The sequence below is a fragment of the Mustela putorius genome, unplaced genomic scaffold, assembly GCF_011764305.1.
Source record: "Mustela putorius furo isolate JIRA1106 unplaced genomic scaffold, ASM1176430v1.1 tig00000242_pilon_pilon_pilon, whole genome shotgun sequence".
Classification (NCBI taxonomy): Eukaryota; Metazoa; Chordata; class Mammalia; order Carnivora; family Mustelidae; genus Mustela; species Mustela putorius.
The window spans coordinates 12,601,311-12,622,156 of NW_025421325.1; the positions used below are offsets into that span (position 1 = coordinate 12,601,311).

The following is a 20,846-nucleotide window of genomic DNA, read 5'->3' on the forward strand; positions in this document are numbered from 1 at the left end:
CTGGAAATGGTCAGGCCATGGGAAGCCAAGTGTATCTGCCTGTGGCCTTGAGGAACGTGGCAGGGAAGGGGGGGTTGGCTCTCTCCTCTCCTCTCCTCTCTTCCCCTCGCCTGCCTTCTCCCACCCTAGTCTAGGGGAGAATGGACTTGTAGACTCTTTGAGTTTTATATTTAAACATTTTTTAAAATGGGGGGAAATGCGTGTTTCTAGTTTTCCTTTTGCGGCTGATCCTTTAGGCTTCACCTCTGCCGGGGGGCGGGGAGGGAGTGCGCAGGGTGTGCATCTCTGTTTTTTCCCGGTTGGTCTCGCTGCCCGCCAATATTATAGCAAAGAGGGCTCCTTTCCGGGGCTCTTCTAGTGCACTCCCAAGGGAAGGAATGCAAGTGGCACGGCGTACTCAGCTGGTGTGGTTTAAACATAGGACTTTTTCCTTACTTAATAGATGGGAGGTGAGGCGAGACTAAGGACAGGGGGGAGTACCTCGTAGGATTGGGTTACTGACTTTACTCCAGAACTGCAAGAAGTTTTTAGATCTGGAGGAAGGAGAGAGGGGGATTGGTCTTCAGATAGGATGCTTGGTTATGGTACACTACTCCTGCTGGGCTCAGGCTGTAATTAGCTCCAGACCCAATCTCAGGGAGTCTGAGATAAGGCATGCTGAGAGCCAGCACTGCAAACGGGAGAGACTCAAGAGAAGCCAGCCCGATAGGTTGGGGTGAAAGACTGCACCAAAGCCTTCCACTGTGATCTGTTTTCTCAGTTAGTTATTGATGGGACTTGTTTACAGTTTGGCAGTGGGAGTATTTACTGACTTATCAATTGGCATAAGAAAACAGATAACAAATGCACACTCTTTATGCAAAAGACCCATGCAGCTATTTTCTGGTGGCTTACTAGAGGTCTTGAAACCTGACTTGTATGCACTGTTACCTAGCAACCTGTTACAAAGTCACCGGGGAGTGAGATGCATCGGTAATTTTTTGTGTGTGTGCATATTTGGATGTAAATGTAAACTTGGTGACTGTGGCCCTGCACAGCCCACAGGAGGAAAAGAAATGTTCAAAGGAAAGGAATACATTTTCTGGAGAGATTTTTTTTCCTTTAATTTCCGCTAACTCTCTGGTTGATCAGGCCTTATCCTTGATAACTGCCATCACTGTGCTTTACCTGGCCTTGTCTGTGAATAGGATCCTGGGACCCAAAGGCCAGATCTCAGGGAGCTGTGGCTGAGTTTCTAGCTCTTGCCGTCATCAGAAGTAGCGCAGTATGTGCTTAGTATCTGGCTTGGTCCCTCGGTGTCATAACGGCGCCATTGTTCTTGCAGCAAATTTTTGAGCTGGGCTCTGTGCGTGCACCTGCTGGGACTGTAGGGTGCAGCTGTTTGCGGGCACCAAGTCTGCGAGTCTCTGTGCCAGCCCCATGACTGCAGAATTGGAGCACAGTGACAGATTCAAGCGTGCACATACCTACTTGTTTCCCAAAGAGAGACGGAAAACACTTGATTCTTTCTTGCTTGGTTATTAAGGGAAGTCTTTCTTGCTCCTTCCACGAAAACTAAGCATCCAGATGACTTAATGGAACCCAGTGGGATTAAAAAATCGCTGGTAGAATGCTGTTTTCAACAGACTGTAAGTCCTTCTCTCACCACCCCCCCACCTCCACGTTAAGGTTTTTCCCAGCCTGTGTGATTGTGAAATCAAACCCCTTCTCCGATCTATCAGCTCTTCCTCTGCTGAGCCCACACTTAACATTCCGTAGTCCTTCAAGATTAATGTTGCTCCCCTAGAACCGAGGCTCCTAGGCAGCTCCGTAATTGATTCCGGGAAGAGGATGGGGAAGCCCTGGCTGCTGGCTTTCTGGACTGATGGAAAAAATAATTTTGTAAACTTTGCCCAGGGTTTCAGACTCAGAGGCAGGCTGTGGAGGGCTGTAGCCTTACATATTTGCACAGATATTTCTTGGGAGCCTGAAGACCCAGGTGGATGGTGGAATGTCAGAACAGGTGATCCAGTGGTCCTGTGACTGGGGCATGCAGGGGAGAGGCACTCACTCAACCGTGCACCTGAGTTCCTGCTGCTCTGAGCTTCCTCTCTCCGTTATCTAGCCGCGAGTGTAAATTCAGCCGCACCGTATACTTACCTGGGGAGCTTCTTAAAATGCCAGGGCCCAGTCTACTCTCAAAGTTAGGATTTCATTGCTCTGGGCAAGGGCCTAGTCAATTGGCATTTTTGTTTTTTTGTCTTAATCCTCAAATGAGTCTCGTGCACCTGGGCCTGCGGGCCACTGGTGTGGCATATGCACGTGGTACCTGATACAGTTTTTTTCCGTTTTTGTGGTGTTTTTTGTTTTTGTTTTTGTCTTTTTTTTTTTTTTTTTTTGGTACTGCTCTCCTTCCTTCCTTTCTAGTTCAGACCCTGGAAAGGGGCCTAGTGGGTGGTGTGAGATGAGTCTGAGGCATCCACCATAGGTCAAGGTTGACAAGAGGCCCGGGTGAGTCATGGCCCCTGAGCTCCTTGTTTCTCCTTGTGGGGCCTCATGGCAGGAGAAGTAGAAGAAGCATCTTGGTGTGTTCTCCAGTTAGAACCAGAAAGTCTCAAGACTGATCGAGAGCATCGAGGACCTGGGAGTATCATCATTACATGCCTGATTCAAAGTTGCTTGCAGCAGCCTTTGCATCATTTCTCTTCCTCAGAGCTACCCTTTTCAAGATAGGAAATTTAATTCTAACTCTCCACATTGTAACCAAGCAGTTGACAGAAACTTGGCACCTCCGTTGTAGGCTGGGAATATCTTTTTGTCCCTGGTTTTCCAAAATAAAAGATACAAGTCATTTCAACTATTTTTAATTTGGAAACTGGCAAAAAAAAAAAAACAAAAAAACATACTGTCTCCCACATTATATTAATTTTGTAAAATGGAGTCCAAAATAATTTTAACTAGGAGAGATGGCATTTTTAAAGCAGTGACTTACCAATGGGTCCAGGCTGAACTGTTTCTGATTTATTGGGAGGAGCTCTGCTGTAACGTAGCAGAGGCTTTCTTGGACAAAGACAGGTGAGTTGCGGACCGTGTTTGCATACTCTCTTGCAGTTTCCTGTGGGCCTTTGTTCTGCTTCCACCTAGTTCACACAATTTTCTGCGTCTGCAGTGACAACACAGTTAGTCTGTCAACGGCAGCCGCCCTCTCCGATGAAGGCTTTGTTGGGGTGCTGGAGGAAGGAGAAGATGTGCAGTAAACCAGGTCGTCCTTATTGCCTGGGAGCTCTGGTCGGCTTTCTGTATTACATCTTTCCAAATGAGCCTTCTTACAAGTCAGTACCAGCCTGTGCCAGTCGTGTCCCAAGAGTTCCATGCCAGGCGCCAGGGCCTCCTGCTTCCCTGCCCTAATTGTGTGTCTTCCCCAGTGGTTTCACTTTTAACAACCTTCCTTTATGCCTTGGTTGGCCCTTCTTTTTAATTTTATTTTATTTTTACTTTTTTTCCTAAGATTTTGTTATTTTTTTAAAGTAATATCTACTCCCAACGTGGGGCTCGAACTTACCCACCCCAAGATCAAGAGTCACACGCTCCACTGACTGAACCAGTCAGGAGCCCGGGCCCATCTTTTTAACCCTGCCCTGCATTTCTTGTGATGGGCACTCACTGAACATGTGACTGAAATTCCTGGTGTCGGAAACAGCATTTAGGCCCTTATCCATGCAGGCAAGCCTGAATGCCCTTTTGAAATCCCGGATTTTACTGACCCCCGTGGTGATTCATAGGAGAGGGAGAGTGTGACTCCTGTTTTTCAATGACTTGCTACTCCCTGAAACAAGGACTGATCTAAGTCACAAAAGGAACAGGTGGCATCACAAGAAAACAGGGTCTGGGGGTATACACCCATGTCCTGAAACGTCTGTGGAGATTTGGTGACATCTCATTGTTTATTATTTTTCCTTAACAATCACTCATATAATCTAGTGCTTACTCTGTGTCATTCAGCTCCCTTGACCTTCATAACGACTCTCTGGGTGCATAAAGTTCGGATTCCCATTTTACAGATGAAAACCGAGAAACAGAGGTTGAGAGGCTTGCCCAAGTTTATGCTGCTGATAAGCGGCAGCATTGGGATTCTAATCCAGGGTGCCTGGTTTCAACATTTCCTCCCCCCCCCAGGCTGCCCATACCCCAAATCACAAAACAAGGAGGCAGCGTGACTGAACTTGGCTCTGTTCTTTGCCCTGGTGTGCTGGCGTGGAGCTAGAGTCCCCAGCATGGAGCCATTCTCTGAATGCTGTATGTCGGACACCACTGAAACTTGCGTTAATTCTTTTAGGCTTTTCAGGAATTACTTAGTGCAAATGGTAGTAACAGTAAGGCCAACTAATAGTTCCGTAGGGCTTTACAGCATATGGCATATTTCCAAATACATTGCCTCTTGACAAGCATGTAGACAAAGACCGAGACACAGTGAGATTAGCTGTAAAAGGGTCATGACTGGAATCCCGATCTTTCTTCCTCGCTGTGTTGGATAGAGTATACCTCATTCTAGAATTGCACTGAGAATGATTTTTTATCTTGACAGATCCCTGGGAAGATTTGTCAAAGCCTGTGTTGCTGCAAACCTGAATCCAAGTCATTTCCTTCCTTCCCTCATTAGTCTATTTTCTTCGAGATGTTGCTGCTTGTTACTACTGTTTCCACTTCTACTGCTTACTGATCAAATGTGTCTACAGCCAGCCGGGCCCTGTGCCCACAACTTCATGTAATTTCTCATTAAACCCTCTTAAAAGCCCTGAGGGGTCAATAATTTTAAACCTATTTTACAGATGAGGAAGTTGAGGCTTCAAAGGTTTTGGCAGTAAGGAAGAGAGCGAAGATTCGTCTCTGCCGAGCTGCAAAGCCTTGGCTCATGACCACTTAATTAGCTATTACTTAATTTTTTTCCTCAGTTGAGTGAACTGTCTTTTGACCTCCGTCTGCTTCACTGTTTATTTTCCTTGGCTTCAAACCATGGCATCATTTCTAATGCATGCTAATTCGGTCACTAATCTGGTTAAATTTTTTGTGTCTTGAAAATATATCTATAATCCAGCCCTCTGCGTGCAGGGTCTCCTGGCCATCAGCTCACACCTAAGCAGCTTGCCTCTTCCGCTCCCTCCCTGATGCCCTCTCCACCCCTCCGGCCCCCTCCAGGCCCTCCAACACATTGTAACAGACTCTTCTTCTGATACCTCTTGTATCAGGCTCTTCCCCTGCCTCTCCTTTCTCCAGAGGAACCGTATCCTCACTGCTCTCCAGAAGAATGTTGACTGTCTTCACCAGCTCAAACCTACACTCTCTCACTGTTGTTTCTCTGCCTTCACTCATGTTGTTCCAGGGTCTGGTCATTCGAAATGTGGCCATCCATGCAGCTTCCTCTTGTTAGGTACAAAGTGGGGAAATCAGAACTTTTCAAAAAAGAATGATAATGTCCTTCAAACTAAATGAGCTGTTTTAATGCTTCTCGGACCCACAGTGATTCTATATCTTTGTAGGGAATTTCTAACAATGTTGGGGCCCATTCCTGTGATACCCTCTCCTACTGTTTGGCCTGTGCAAATGCTGGTCATCCCACAAAGAGTATTTTGGTTCCCACTTCTTCAGTAAAACCTTCTCCTGTTATTCTGGTCTTTACTGCCAACCCTCTCACCCCATGTGAATTCTGGTAATATTTAGAGTCTATATCACCCAGGCTGGGGGTTGTGTTACTGCATAGTTCATTCTATTGCTTGATTAGTCTGATCTCTTGAACTAAGTCAAGTTGGTAAGGTGGGGGAGGAGGGGTCAGATAGTGTTTCTTTTGTAACATCTTTATCTTCATACCATCCACAGTGCATTCCATGATGGATTATACCATAGATGTTCTGCTAGTCATAATCTGGACGTGAGGTTTTCTGAGGTTGTGATATTACTTCACTTAAACGAGATTTGCAGATTTGTACCTAGCTTCCTAGTGTCACAAGAAAGAAGATGGAGCAGAGTGGTGGTCTGTGGAAAGTGAGCGGGCCATTCAAAGGGAATCTTGACGGCAATGAGTCCCTTGGTGTCTTCTCATGTCCCGTGTTCTAGGCCAGCCGAAGCTAAGAGCTGGAGTCTGTCACTCAGTTAGTTAAGTAACAAACAACTCCACAGTTAAGCAGCTCAGAATAATAACCATGGACTTAGCTTATGATTTTGTGGATTGGCCTTTGGGCCCAAGAAGCGCAGGGTGCTTCTTCGGGTCTCCAGGCTGATTCATCTATCTGAAGTCCTTTGCCACTTGGGCTGGGTGTGGACTGGTCTAGGATGGCCTCAGCTAGTGATGGCTTCTCCCTGTTCTCCACGGTCTCTCATCGTCAGTGGGCTAGCCCAGGCTCGTTCACATGACAGCCGGGCAGGGTTCCAAAGGAGAGAGCAGAAGTGCATGAGGCCTCTGGAGGCTAGACTGAGAACCGGCCCAATATCATTTCCACCGCCTTCTATGGACTAAAGCAGGCCACAGCTCCAGCCAAGACTTAGGGAGTGGGAAAATGTACTTCACCTCTTGATGCCAGGAGCTGCAAAGTCACATTAAAAAGGGGTGGGGCTTCAGGGAAGGGAGTTGTTAAGGCTTCTTTTTTTTTTAAAGTAAGCTCTACCCCGAGTATGGGGCTTGAACTCACAACCCCGTGATCAAGAGCCGAATGCTTTCCCGACTGAGCTAGCCACACAACCCCCATAATGGCCATTTTCTAGTCTACCGCAGCTCAAGAGTTCTTCAGGCTCTCCGGGTGTTCCACAATGACAAAAATCATTTAAGAACTGATGGATAAACCAGAATGTCAGCATGGTAATTTAAAATGACAAGTGTAACAATCAAGAGGAGATGTCATCTGGGGCAGATGGTCACCAACTTCCCTGAAAAGTGTCGGAAATATATTATCCAATCTTTAGGTTTTCTTTTTTTCTCATCTCAAATCACTTCATGCTGTTCATACATACAAATCACTTCACTGCTGTTCATACATTTCATTCTTTGTACGTGTTAATAGAATGAATTTAAAATACAGCTTTCGCATTTACTCACGACTTGATTGGTTTTCCAGGACTTGTCCTTCCTGCTTTTGACAAGGGAGATATCCTGTCTGTTAAGCGGATTACTGCAGATAGCGACGTTTGCTCATTATGTGTTGATTTTGTTAGTTCAGTTCATGGAGGAAAACCTTATTTATTTATTTTACAGTTCTGGAGACACCGCTCATTGTTATTACCCTTGACCCTGACCTTTTTTGTTTTCCCTTGGCCCCTGTATACAGTAATGGTAACTGTCATCGGGGACCTGTGTGGTCCTGATTGGAGGGCATTGATACTGAAATGTAGCTAAAGATTAGCTCAGGTGGGGATTAATGAGAAATAGGAGATGGTTCAAACTTCTCCAAACACTAATTATAAAACTACTTAAGGCAAATTATGTAGTTTACCTTTTTAGAGAACAAAATTTTAAAAATATTTAGCTGATGTTTTAAACATTCTATTTAAAAATAATATGCTTAACATCTAAAAGCAATGCTCCACTCTAATTAATTACTATTTAATTGCATCTTGTCTTTCCTTATAATTTAAAAGGCAATTTATGTTTTTTTTCCTCACCTAATGTGCATCAGGTTGTCAAATAACCCGCAGGTCCTGGCAGATCATACATACTTACATATATTTACAAGGGAACTTGGGTAGTTATTTGTAATATGGGGAGTTGAGCTCTGATTCTGGTTCCATCGTTCAGGAGCTGTGTGATTTTAAACAGGTCGTATCGTTCTCTGAGCCTGTTTACTTATCGTGAAATGAAAGAAGTAAAAACAATAATGATTTTCACTTCTTCTTTTAAACACTAAACTCATTTATCCAAACAAAATCAAGTGCCAACTCAATATATAAAACACATAGAATGTTTTTAATAGAACTTTATTTTTTAAGTTCAAGTTATTGTATTTATTTATTCAAAAAATCCAGCAATCAGAGCAAAGGTGCTTTTTGATAAGCACAAAACATGGGCTCAGCGTTATGATGAGGGGAGGTCATTTAGCAGCGTCAGCCTATTGTATATTTCTGAATTTATTTTGCTGATTGCAGTTTCCAGAAATACCATTTATACAGGGATGTTGTGGTAAAGGAGAGTAGATTTGTAACAATTCATCTTGTGATCTCAAAATACCTTTAATTAAATTTATTCAACTGCTCAAAAGAAAGGGTGCCAATAATGAAAAGTTTTTGCTTCCAAGTTGACAACATTCAGCAACTGCCCTCATTCCTTGTCGTAAGACCAGGAGCATTCAAAATGTGCAACATGCAGTAGAGGCCCCTGGAAATTCTATAGTAACCTCTTCGGTGTTGCTCCAATAACTGGCATTTGGAAGTTTATTCACTCTGTCTGGTCTCACATTCCTCAACTGCAAAACGGGCTTACGATTAGGGTTGTTGTGAGAAGCAAATAAATTAATTCAAATAAGTTAACACTTAGCATACTTCCTGACCCCTACTAAGTGCTTTATAAATGATAGACCCAGACAGACCTATATAATCCGTGTGTGTCTTAGTCTGTCCACCATCACGAGAGGCTTCACCAAAGCAGATACACTTGAACCCAAGCTGGCATTTAACAGAAGGTAGTGCTTCTCAACCACTAGGACACAGCTGGCCGAGTATAGAAAATTTCTGTTTTCATGACGGGGCAGTGCCAGCTAGTGGGGCAAGGCCAGGGATGTTGCTAAACATCCCACAGTGCATGGGACAGTCCTCCAGAGCAAATTTTCTTGCTCAGAATGTCAGTGGTGCTGAGGTTGAGAAAGCCTGATTGAAGGCATGCATGTCAACTCCAGTAGGAGCACAGTTGTATAGTTTTACATGGACACCCCTGAGTTTTTTGAAAGATCAGTGCATCGCCATCCACTTCCTTATTAATGACATATTACTAGAATTCTACCACTCCTGTGATAACAGGAGGAGGAACTGCATTGCAGGTGAAACCAACTGAATTAACTTGTCAACCCAAGTAAACATTAGTGGTCTCCGTTAGAACACAGATGAGGGTACATATTTTTCAATTAAATTTTCGATTGCCTTCAATAATCTTTTAAAAGCTTAAATTTGGAACAAACAGTTGTTGGGACTCTGGAAGCTTATCCTAGGATTCCTGGGAACACTGTTTGAGAACCACCCATCTGTGGCCCCTTCCAGGGCCAAGAGTCTTAGGCTCTGCTTTAGGGTGAGGTAGAAAATAACATTCTTAATGGTCTACCTTTTTCACGTAGCATTTCAGCATTCACAAAATAGCTAGATTCTGAGCTGAAAGAGGGCTCTGTCTTATTAAATGCCAGGAAAGTATCATCTTCCTTCACCAGAGGGAACAAACGGAACAGAGCGGAATAGCCACAGTGCGGCCCGTTTTCCTCTTCCACCTTCTTAGTCAGATCTTCACAAAACTCCTTCCTATAGAAAGGGACGTTTTCTGCCCCTTACCTCCAGGTCATGTCCCACCTTTCCCTTTCTCCCTAACAAAGGCTGTTCACTCCATAGCAGTCCGACTGCTTAGGGTAGCACCCCCCTCAAAGGCACTTGGAAAGATAGGAGAGAGGGTGGGTGCGTTTTCAGCCAGACACCCTGAAGTCTGTGTCTCTGTGATTAGAAGGGGTTGGGCTGTTAACTTCTTGGGACCTTAGTTCCCTCGCTCATAAAATGAAGATAGTAGTAATAGTTATCTCCTGTGATGGATGAAGGACCAGTTCCTGTTAACTAGGCAAATGCCGAGTGTGTGCACTATTAAGGAAGTTTATGGAAGAGTCTTGGGGTGCTTAGAAGGGATCTTGGCGTGAACTGATGACACTTTGCTCTAAAGAGGTTTTTTTTGTTGTTGTTGTTTTTGTCTTTTTAACAGTTAATTAATCCCTGCCCACTAGAATTGGAAACTTGGAATCATTTTATCCCAGTGGCTTTCCCATTTGTTTCCCATGTGAACCTTTATCTCGCGTCCTGTATAAATCCTCAAAAAATTGAGTTGTTTCCTTTAAATGGCAGCCCAGCTCCATTGAGTGCATGAACTTACAAATATACATAATTTATAATCAAAGTGGCTCAGGTCCTAAAATGTTTGGAACAGACAGAGAAGGGGCCTTTTTTTTTTTTTTTTTAAGATTTTATTTATTTATTTGACAGACAGAGATCACAAGTAGGCAGAGACGCAGGCAGAGAGAGATGGGGATGCAGGCACCCTGCCGAGCAGAGAGCCTGATGCAGGGCTCGATCCCAGGACCCTGGGATCATGACCTGAGCCGAAGGCAGAGGCCTTAACCCACTGAGCCACCGAGGCACCCCCGAGAAGGGGCCTTTTGATTCATGGGGTTTCCTCCATGTGTTAAAAATGGAGTATCTGGAAACTTGAAGATACCTAAACAGAAGTCAAGGTGAGGGTTGAGAAAGTCTCTTACCAATGGAACTCCGTATGTGCACAGATCTTTGTGGTAGTAAGAATGAAGTCAAGAGTAGGCTGTGAATTGTAATTGGTTCCTTTTTCTTAACAGTTCCCCCAAAGAAAAAAGAAAACATCTATAATTCCACCTTTTTCTGTAGAAAGAGAATGAGTTTTTTTAAAGTAGGATAAAAAGACAAAAGTAAGATAATAAAAAACTATGGCAATTATTCAGTCATATTGATCTTAAAACATAGGCTTTATGTACTTTTTTAGTATTAATATTTCTGGTATTTAGACCCAGAGTGTTTGGGAAATTTAAAACTTGGGCAAACTAGTGTTTCCCACGGGGTTGCTGTGTGTGTGTGTGTGTGTGTGTGTGTGATCTGTTATTAGCTATATTTACATTTCCCCAGCATTTATGTCAATTCTTGACATTGTCAGAACAAAAACCAGGTGTGAAATGCCTGCAGATTTATAATCCAGCAACATGCTAGCTTGCCTCTTATGTTTTTAAATGTCTTATTGAAGTTGTGTTAAATCTGGGTTGTACTAACAATGATCAATTTTTTTTCTTAAATCTTATGTAGAATTTATTTTGACGAATACTTCTAGAAGCTATTTTTATCTTCAGAGACCATCAGCTTAAGGTTGTTCTCCCTAGAAATTGGGATTTACTTCTTGGGCTCCAGTAGTTTCTTATCTCTTTCCTAGCCTCATCTTAGAATTTTTAGAAGTTTTAAAATAAAAGATACAGAAGCATTTTAAAAGTACATAACTTTCTGTTATTCCTTCCCAAAGAATCAAAGTTTCAGGCTTAACAGAAAACACACCACTTAATTATTTTGTGGTGACTAACTAGGATGCTTTTGGAAGAGGATTTTATAAAGGGTTCTGGAAGAAAGGCATAGAGTGAGAGAAGCTTTAGGAGCTAGCCTGCAGCCCCCTCCCTCCACCGCGCAGTCCCACTACCCCCAGGAAATGGTTGAAAGAGGAGAAGTATGCTAAATACACAGAGTCCTCTTAGGATCTACCTTCCTTGCTGAGGTCAGAAGTACATAAGGATTGCTCTAGAAACCATCATTGTTCTCTTTGGTTTAGATTCTGATGGCGTTGTCCCCAAAAGGCCAAATTTTATTGTATTGTATTTTACTTGTTTTTAGTTTTTTGTAAAGTAATCTCTGTGCGCAACGTGGAGCTCAAACTCATGACCCTGAGATCAGTAGTCATGTGTCCTACCAATTGAGCCAGCGGGGCACCCCAGAAGGCCAGATTTTAAGCACTTTGGTTGAAATTTTTCTGGACTCCTCCCTCAGTAATGCCAAAGTCCAAGTGAATGAGTATCACAGACTCCTCAGTACATGCTATGGTGTAGATGGCAGAGCTTTTATCTCTAGGTCTTGTTCCCAGCCTAAGTATCAGATCTAGGGAAAACACTTCCGATTGCCTTCAGCGGAATATTCTGGGATTGGGGGTTTTTGTTTTCCACGGGTAATAGGGAAGGACCATCAGACGTTACTAATCTGTAGCTGACAAATTTTATTCATTCCACAGCTATATTTTGAGCACCTACTATGTGCCAGACCCTGTACTAGGCACTCAAGGTAACATCTGTGTTAAAGATCATTGCCTTCTTAAAACCTACCTTTGAGTTAGGGGAAGAGAGCATAGTAGTTAACATAATAAATAAGAAACTCATATGGAATGTAACTAGTCTGCTTGGGCTGCCATGACAAAATACCAAAGACTTGGTGGCTTGAACAAAGGAAACCTACCACTCATGGTTCTGGAGGCTGGAAGTCTGCTCAAAGTGTTGGCAGGATTGGTTTCTCCTGAGGCTTCTCTTTTTGGCTTGACTTTGGCCACCTTCATCCTGGGTCCTTCCATGATCTTTCTTCTGTGTGATTGCATCCCTGGTGTCTCTTATAGAACACCCATCGTGCTGGATTAGGGACCTACTCTCCTGGCCTCATTGAACCTTAATTACCTCCCTGTTCCCAAATATAGCCCTGTTATGGGTTAGAGCTTCAACATAAGAATTGGTGAGGGTGGGCACAATTCAGGCCTTAACCAGAAGTTATCAGGTGGTAAGTATTTTGGGGAAAAAAAGGAAGATAAAAGTAAGATAAGAGAGATTGCGAGTACCATGGGGCGGCGATTGCAGTTCTGAACAGTGTAGTCAGGATAGACTTCATTGAGAAGGTGGCACTTGAAGATCAAGTTACATCCAAGTGCTGTTATAGCACAGGGACCAGAAGTGGAAGAATGGTGTGGTGGAGGTAGGTAAGGGACATAGAGCAGGCAGCTCATAGAAATAGGTTCTGATCCCAGCTCTGCGTCTTTTTGGTGGTAAAACTTTCAAATGTCGTCACCTTAGCCCTCCAGAGTCCAGTTTCTAAATATACTTGTCTCTGTGAACTTGGAACTCCAGAGTGTACACCCTTCAAGGGCACAAGGGAGAAAGGATTTTGTGCTTGTGTACTGGCTAGGGCCGGTGATGGGTAACAAGTTAGAAGTTCTTGCTTTGGAGTTTTATTTTTATCCTCTTATTTGTTAGGCGGGAGTGGGCTTTGGGTTCACTCTCGTGAGTGTTACTAAGAACTCCGTATTAGGATGAGCTCTTCTTCTCAAAAGACCTCTAGTATAACCAACCTAAAGTTCCGATTACATGGCCTATTAGAGGGGAGCAAGCTTCCTGGGAAAGTGGCCAGTGGTGGTGGAGAATACTTGTCCTCTTCGGTCTTTCTCAGGGAGTGTGTAGCTCAGTGGGTGAAGGCCTGCTATCGTGTAGCCAAGCCACAGAAGCCATCCCATAATAGGCCAGTTAGCTCTGCCCTGACCACATACTCCACGCCAACCAACCACGCTAAAAATGGAAAAAAGGACATTAGTGGAAAAACTGGTGAAATCTGAATAAAATCTGGAGTTTAGCTCATAGCATTGTGAGTTTCTTAATTCTGACAAACATACCATGCTTATGTAAGATGCGAACATCGGGGAATGCTGAGGGAAGAATATATGGGAACTCCTTGAGCCATCTTTGGAACATCCCTGTAAATCTAAAATTACATCCAAATAAATGGTTTTCTTTCTTTCTTTTTTTTTTTTAAATGCCCCCTCGTGAGGGGCACCTGGCTGGCTCCGTCAGTGATGCGTGCTACTCTTGATCTCAGGGTTGTAAGTTCAAGCCCCAAGTTGGGCATGGAGATGACTTAAAAATAAAATCTTAAAAAAAAAAAAAAAAGCCCGTCATGGTCTCAGAGATGACTTGAGCTACAGATATGGGTTTATTCACCGTGACTGGAAAAACAGTTCCAAGTGCGTGCCCCAGTGTTGGTGGGTCAGAAGCGTCCATTTCATAATAAGGCAAAGTGGGATATCTCTAGTCTGAGCTTCTCTCTGGCAAATTCTTCCTCACCTTACCACCCACCCCAGGTTTTTGCTTTGGGTATTGCCTCTGACTCATGTTTATATTGAGGATTTTATGGCAGCATAATTGCCTGAAAGCATTATTTTAGAATAAGATTAAGTGGGGGGAAGCCTCACAGGTCAGTGAAGCGGCAGCATTTATACAGGGAAGAAGACATTTAGGAAACCAGAGAGAAAAATGTCCTTTTTGTAGAGGCAACTCTTCTTAAAATATGATCTCTTCCAAAGATTCGGAAGCGCACGTTCTTTAGAGTCCGCTGCTCAATAGAGCGTATTGTATTTTTTCCTACCCAGGTCCCAGCCTGTTTTGATCGGGTTGTGGTCCCTCCTGCTGTCAGCACAGTGTGATTGTGCATTCCATGTTTCATAAAGTCCGGGGGCAGCTAAGAGGGGGAGTGGCCTTTTGTTTATGTATATATATATATATATAATGCCTTTCTTCTTTTGACAGCTGCAAATCAGAAGGAGCCCATGAATCTTAATTTTAAAGTGAAAGAGGAACCCAAGGAAGAGGAGGCCTTAAGTGCCACTTTGCCTCGGTCCAGCTACATGTTCAGCCCGGAATCAGAAGTGCCGGCCTCGAGCATCTCTGAGGACACCCTTAAGCCCCAGGAAGGGAAGGGGAATGTGCTAAGGCAGGATATGTCCGTCAAAGCAGCGTCTGAACTTCTCATGAAACTATCAGGTACTTGATTTATTCTAAAATATTCACATTCTGCTCATTTCATTTGTAGCCAACTGGGCTGCTTCCTGCATGGGCTATAATTAGCCTAATGGTAGCAATATCACATTATTGAGGCGAATTCAGGAATGACTGGGTGCTTGGCTCGCATTCCTGCGTTGCGTGTACGAATTTGTTTGCAGATGTTGTCTGTGTACCTGGTCTTGTGAAATACAGCCTTCTTTTCCTGGGAATTGTTGGAAAACACTGCTGCTTTCTAAGATGATGCCGGTCATAATCTTGAGTGCATTCTAATGACATGCAAAGCACTTTTGTTAATTGATCAAAATATCTATTCTTTTCTAATAGAGGGCCTTTCTTTTTGTGTGTATTTATGCTGTATTCTTTAAGAACCATTAAAAATATGTTTCTTAACTTAATAAGTAGTTGAGATGGTGCTTGTAGTAATTAGCGATAGAGTAGCAGTAAGAGATTTTATGAAGAGAAAATTTCATAGTGGACTATTATAATAATCTAAGTTCTTAGGATGAATGAACACATTTTTAGTAGTATCTAAATGTAATCTACCTGTCAGAGATAGGAGAATGGGTTATAATTTGAAATTAATCTATTTTGGGTTCTTTTCCAGTGTCCCATCTGCCCCCCTTAGAGCATGTAAAAATTTGGTGTCTTTTAAATTCAAAGGTGTGACTTTCAGAGCATGGAAAGAAAAGTTGTATCAATAATAATATTCTTACCAAGTCATATCCCAGCCTCAGTTCACTAAAAGCAATTTTTTAGAAACTATATTCAGAATGCTAATACGAATCAAAAACTGTTTTCAGTCTGTAACTCCCTGTACTTGGAGGATGAAAGCAAGAGATGCATTAGAGATCTTCCCTGTAATTTCCTCGGTGCCATTCTGATGGTGTTTCTGGTTGACCAGTAGGTTGGAAAGTAAGAAATTAATAGTGGTTTACTTAGAGCCATTATATCAGAACAGCTGAAATTCCTGTATTTGCCAGTTGGTGGGGTTAAGAATTCTTTCCTTTGATGTTAATTTAGAACACACTGGAACTTCAGGGGAACATGATTTGTGATAGATAAAGCAGAGTACAGTTATGACATTCTTATTATAGCCCTGTTTCTCTAAACTTTGCAGTGATAGTACAGCTTCTTGTTAGCAGATGGGAGGCCTAGCAAGATTGTGCTGATTGCTGAAAGCTGAAATTTTAAAAATACGATGTTCAGGCCAACATATTTTCTTATACTTAAGGTCTCAGTGACATAGAATAATATGTCTGTTGTTTTTCTGATCAAGTCCAGGGGGTCACACAGCTCTCTGATTCTTCTCCCGTAGCATAGGCTTTCACATTGCAATGACCCTCTTCCAACAGTGGCTCCGGTCGGTAGGATCCCAGTGTATGCTATTTCTGTTTCAGAGTTTGCTGGGCAACCAGTATTGTGAGCAGAGAGAGGTGGGGTGGCCCCAGAAGGTAATATGCCAAAATGAGATTTCAGGGAAAATTTTCTTTAAGAAAAACATTTTATCCTAATCTTTTTAGCTGATGTGATTTTGGACACTGAAGTATGAAATCATTTCCTAGATAATAATGAGATCCCTCAGGACGCCTGGGTGGCTCAGTTGGTTAAGCAGCTGCCTTCGGCTCAGGTCATGATCCCAGCGTCCTGGGATCGAGTCCCACATCAGCAGGGAGCCTGCAGCTCTGCCTGCCATTCTGTCTGCCTGTTAATGATAAATAAATAAAATTGTGGATCCCTCAAATAGAATGTGGCCATACAGCCATACAGCTTTGCATGTTTAATGATATTTGTGGACAGCAATGGCCCTTCTAAATGTTTATGTTTATGTCAACTTTTGCGGAGTTTATGTGCTGTGGAGTTCAGTGACAGTTGATTGGATGACATAGTTATATCTCCAAAGGGCGTCTGCCCTGCTTCCTAGTTTGCTTGAAAGACTAAGGTAACTTTTTTATTTTTTTTAACCCCAGAAAAAAATCCTCCAGCGTTCTTTGTGCAAGAGACTCAGGTCAAAGAAATAGCGTCCCAGCCCCTGTCCTCTAAATGCATATGGTCTAGTCAGAAGTCCAGGGCAATGAAATCCATTCAATAAACGTTTTGCACTCTGAACTCCATATTTCTACACCCTAGCAGACTATGGTCAGGTAAACTGTAAAGTTTCCAAGTCAGTCCTAGAAATAGACATGTGACTTAAAAACAGGTATCTTTTCATTCCTAAGCCCCAAGGTAAAGGGGACTCATCCTTTATTGGGTTTACAGGATATTAGAGTTTCTTATCATAGATGGCTCAGTGCTCTTGGAAGGAGGATGTAAGGGGGAAGCTTCCTATATTCTCTTTCCTCCAGCTGCAGTTGAACAATTTCAGTATTCATGTCCTGAAAGGCATCCACGTAAAGAACTTGTCAGTGTCTTCAAGTCCCCCTTCCCGTGATAGCTCCTGTCCCTCAGCAGACCAGAGGGATAATTCATCTCCCAAAGCCGCCATACAGGTTAGTCAGGGATGCCTTAGATTCATCTCAGCTGATACCCCAAAGCCTGGCCACGGGTGTTCTCATAAACAGGAGTCTCTACCGCTTCCTGCCTTGCTAATTTCCATGTATGGTCGGTCGTCTGCCACATTGAGGAAAATCCTTTTGGCCAGGAAGAGTTGGGTGAGTGAGAAAATTATGCCCCATGCATTATCACACACTTTGTTTCTTCTTCCAGTTTTGACCAAAGGAATAGCTAAGATGTGGAATAAAAGGATTTTTCTTCTTTGTTTTTTCTTTCCTTGAGATTAGAAGCTGTGATCTGTAGTGTAGGCCCTCAGTCTTTTAACTGAATTAATAAGAGGAAACTGGTCAACAATTTTGGCTGCTTCATTTCCAGTTTTAAATTAATTTATGTTAAGTTCTTAATGATGGATGTTGGGCACAGGGCCCAGTCAAACATCATGTGAGACCTTCCTGGGTGGAGAAATGTCTGTAGGTATATTGTTTTCCAAATCGACATTTACATTTTATGGGAAAAACACAGATGAGGTAGAAGCTAGGCTAAGTTTTTCATTAACTGTGTGTTTGGGAAAATCTGAGTTTTCTTCCTTCCTGCGGCTCAAGTTCTACTTCCAGTTGTTAATTGGGAAGTGAAGTGCCTGACAGCTGGGCCAAGTAAATTGATTACCATAAAGAAAGCAACCCACTCTGAGGAAACCGCTGGATATCTGTGACTACCTGTTGTTATGTGACACAAGGCAGCCAAAACAATCAGACTTTTCTGCTAAAGTGCAGAGTTGCCAAAGATAATTCCCAGAAACCTTGATTCAAGGAGGCCAAAATCCTGAAGTTCAGAACAGAGGATCTGTAACGTTAGACAGACGAAGAGAATCCTGTCACTATGAAACCCTGGTTTTGCAACATCGAGCGACCTCACAAACTTCTGGAACAGATGTGTTATCATAGACGTGACGCAGTGCTGAAGGTGACACAAAACGTGATCTGTTTAGTCTCTGTTGTGTGGGAAGAGGAGTAGCCAGACACACAGACATGAAGAAATGCCCCTTCTCCTTTTGGGAAGCCACATGTTTGCATGGGAATGAATGCATAAAATGTACCATGTAGGTGCTTGGATCTAGAAGTAGCGGGTTAAAAATGCCATTTTAAACATGGGAATTCCACAAAAATAAAAGCTGAAGTTATTTCAGAAGCATTAATGAAAAATTAAGCACTGAAGTTTCTCTAACATGGTAAATAAAACTTCATATTAGATCTCAATTCGAGACACCCCTATAAGTTTTCTTACTTCTGTGCACAAGGAAGGAAACCAAGTTGATTTCTGTTCATTTCTGATTTATATTCATTTATCCCAGTCTAGTCTTAGAGAGAAATATAAATTATAATTGTCTCATGTAGAAAAATCCAAGCAGGCCTGGTTTTGAAATACATAGAGATGTTGTGAAATACACACACACACATACACACATATATATAAAATTATGCATTATAATATATATTATGTATATATATAAAATAATTTTTCTTTTAAAGTAATGTCTACACCCAACATGGGGCTTGAACTCACGACCCCAAAATCAAATTACATGTTCCACCAACTGAACCAGTCAGGCACCTCATAGCTATGAAATATTTAGAACCAGATAAACTTGGGTGGAATGAAGTCTAAGGTGAGGTTAATCTCTGCGGTGAATTGAAAGAGAGAGGAAAGAGACCCCAAAATTGATTTTAGTAACCATTTTAATTATGGCCCTTTTGGTTGTACATAATAAATCCTCTTCAGCCATTTTAGGCAAGCGAGGGGAATTTAATAGAAGGTGCCAGCTTTGGGGTTAACTTATGGAACCCCAGAGCAGGGATGCAGAAGGGCGTGAGTCCTTCACTGAAGCCGGGGTCTGGAAGACCATATGGAAACCAAGATACTCTCACTCCCTACTTGTGCATACAAATGGACCTTTTCTGTTGCCCGGCTCACATGGTGGGAAATGAAAATTTCTTGCAGCTTCTGCGTTTGCCTCTTGTTCAAAAGAGAAGCCAGACAGAAATTTCTTAGTCCCAATTCCAAACTCCAGCTGATTGCTTCAGCTGTAGATGGGATCCACCAGTGGAAACTTGTACTTTCACTAGGGATGGTAAGAGCATGTGGGGGGGAGACACGGCTGCAGTCATATAGGATGGCCAGGAGGGAGAAGAACCCCCAGAAATGCATCTTGGGTGGGCAAGAATGGAGGTGGCGTGAAACCAGGAAGATAAACAATATGTATGAACCACAAAAGTTTGAGGAGCAGATTATGGTAATTGCTGTTATTTAAATATTGAATGTAAATGTGTTTTGGCCTTTGGATGACTTCTACCTTTCTTTTTCGGTAGACTCTTGGGGAAGAGCCGCCCAGCCAGGACTTTGCCTAGCCAGCCTTTCCACTCTGTAGGTGGTGAGGCAGGGCTTCTCAAAGCATAGTTCCCCAGACTGGCAGAATCAGCATGGGTGGAGGAGGACAGAGAAATGTTCGAAATGCAAATTCTTCAGCTCTACTCTGGACCTCACTGAAACTCTGAGGTTGGAGGCCCAGCCGTCTGTGTTTTGCAAGCCTTCCATGTGATCCTGACAGCTAAGTTTTGAGAAGCACTGTGCTGAGGAAATGGTTAATTAAAGCAATAAGTTTTGTCCATCTGAGAATGCCTTAGGTTAAAGCTGACAGAGGACAGGGCTCTATCAAACATACATTTTACTTTTTATTTTTATTTTTTTTAAGAATTTATTTATTTATTTGACAGATAGCGATCACAAGTAGGACAGAGAGGCAGGCAGAGAGAGAGGGGGAAGCAGGTTCCCCGCTGAGCAGCTATGGGGCTGGATCCCAGAACCCTGGGATCATGACCTGGGCCGAAGGTTGAGGCCTTAACCCACTGAGCCACCCAGGCGCCCCGCATTTTACTTTTTTAAAAGACCACCTCTTCAGTAGAGATTCTTTTTAACGTATTACGACATAATAGTATCTGGAAACCTTTTTTTGGAAGGGCACATGTACCTAGTAAATCAAGATAGTGTTGCTTTTGAGCCTTAGGTTAATATTGCTTTTTTCAGTGTTCTCTGGTGTTAAGTTTCATGATTATTCTTGGACCATGTTGGCTTTTGTTTTGTTTTGTTTTTAAGAGGAAAAAACTCCTCCTTTCCCTCTCCCCAGCAAATCAAAGACCATGTAAGAGACTGTCCTATTCTAAAGAATTCCTGGAGATAAATAAGAGATTTTAGCCAAACCATTTCTCAGGACGATAACTATTCACTCTTCTGTTTGGGATTTCTCCTTTGGAAAACTGTCGTCTGATCAAACTTGATAAGCAGGATGGCTTCAGTAATAGTCTACAAGGGTGGAAAGTAGGTGTTTCAGTTTTCTATTAATGTCAGTTCAGACTGGTCTCCTTCAAACCTACCCGTCCTCTAAGTGGTAGAACCACACAGGAGGGCCAATCTCACTTTGCTCCTGGTGGTTCTACTTCCTCACTCAGTCCTAGAGCAAACAAACGGACATGGTAGCAAAGTGAAGGAAAAGATTTAAAGAATAATTGTGAAGTATCAGTTGAGAAGCGTTTTGTTTTTTTTATTTCATTAGTACTGTCTATTTATCACATTGTCAAATACATGGTGCTGAGAATCTGAGAACACAAAAATGTCAAACGGCGTTGTTACTCAGCCTGAAACGAGAAGTTCTTTTTTTCACTTCCACTCTTTTGAGCACCTGGAGAAGCTGGTTGAATCCAGAATATAAATTCTAAGAATTTATCT

The 20,846-nt window shown here is 42.7% G+C and overlaps 1 protein-coding gene across 8 annotated transcripts in view; it reads left to right on the forward strand.

Annotated features, from left to right (window-relative positions):
- Positions 1-20,846, forward strand: part of ZNF827 (zinc finger protein 827) — a 168,707-nt gene that overhangs the window by 48,851 nt on the left and 99,010 nt on the right. For all 8 annotated transcript variants that reach the window (XR_006606253.1, XM_013059145.2, XM_013059144.2 and 5 more), the window contains exon 5: positions 14,322-14,555. Coding sequence is in view for 7 of the 8 variants with exons in the window: in XM_013059145.2 (XP_012914599.1) it covers positions 14,322-14,555 (234 nt within the window). In the remaining variant the exon portion in view is untranslated. The remainder of the gene's footprint in view (positions 1-14,321; positions 14,556-20,846) is intronic.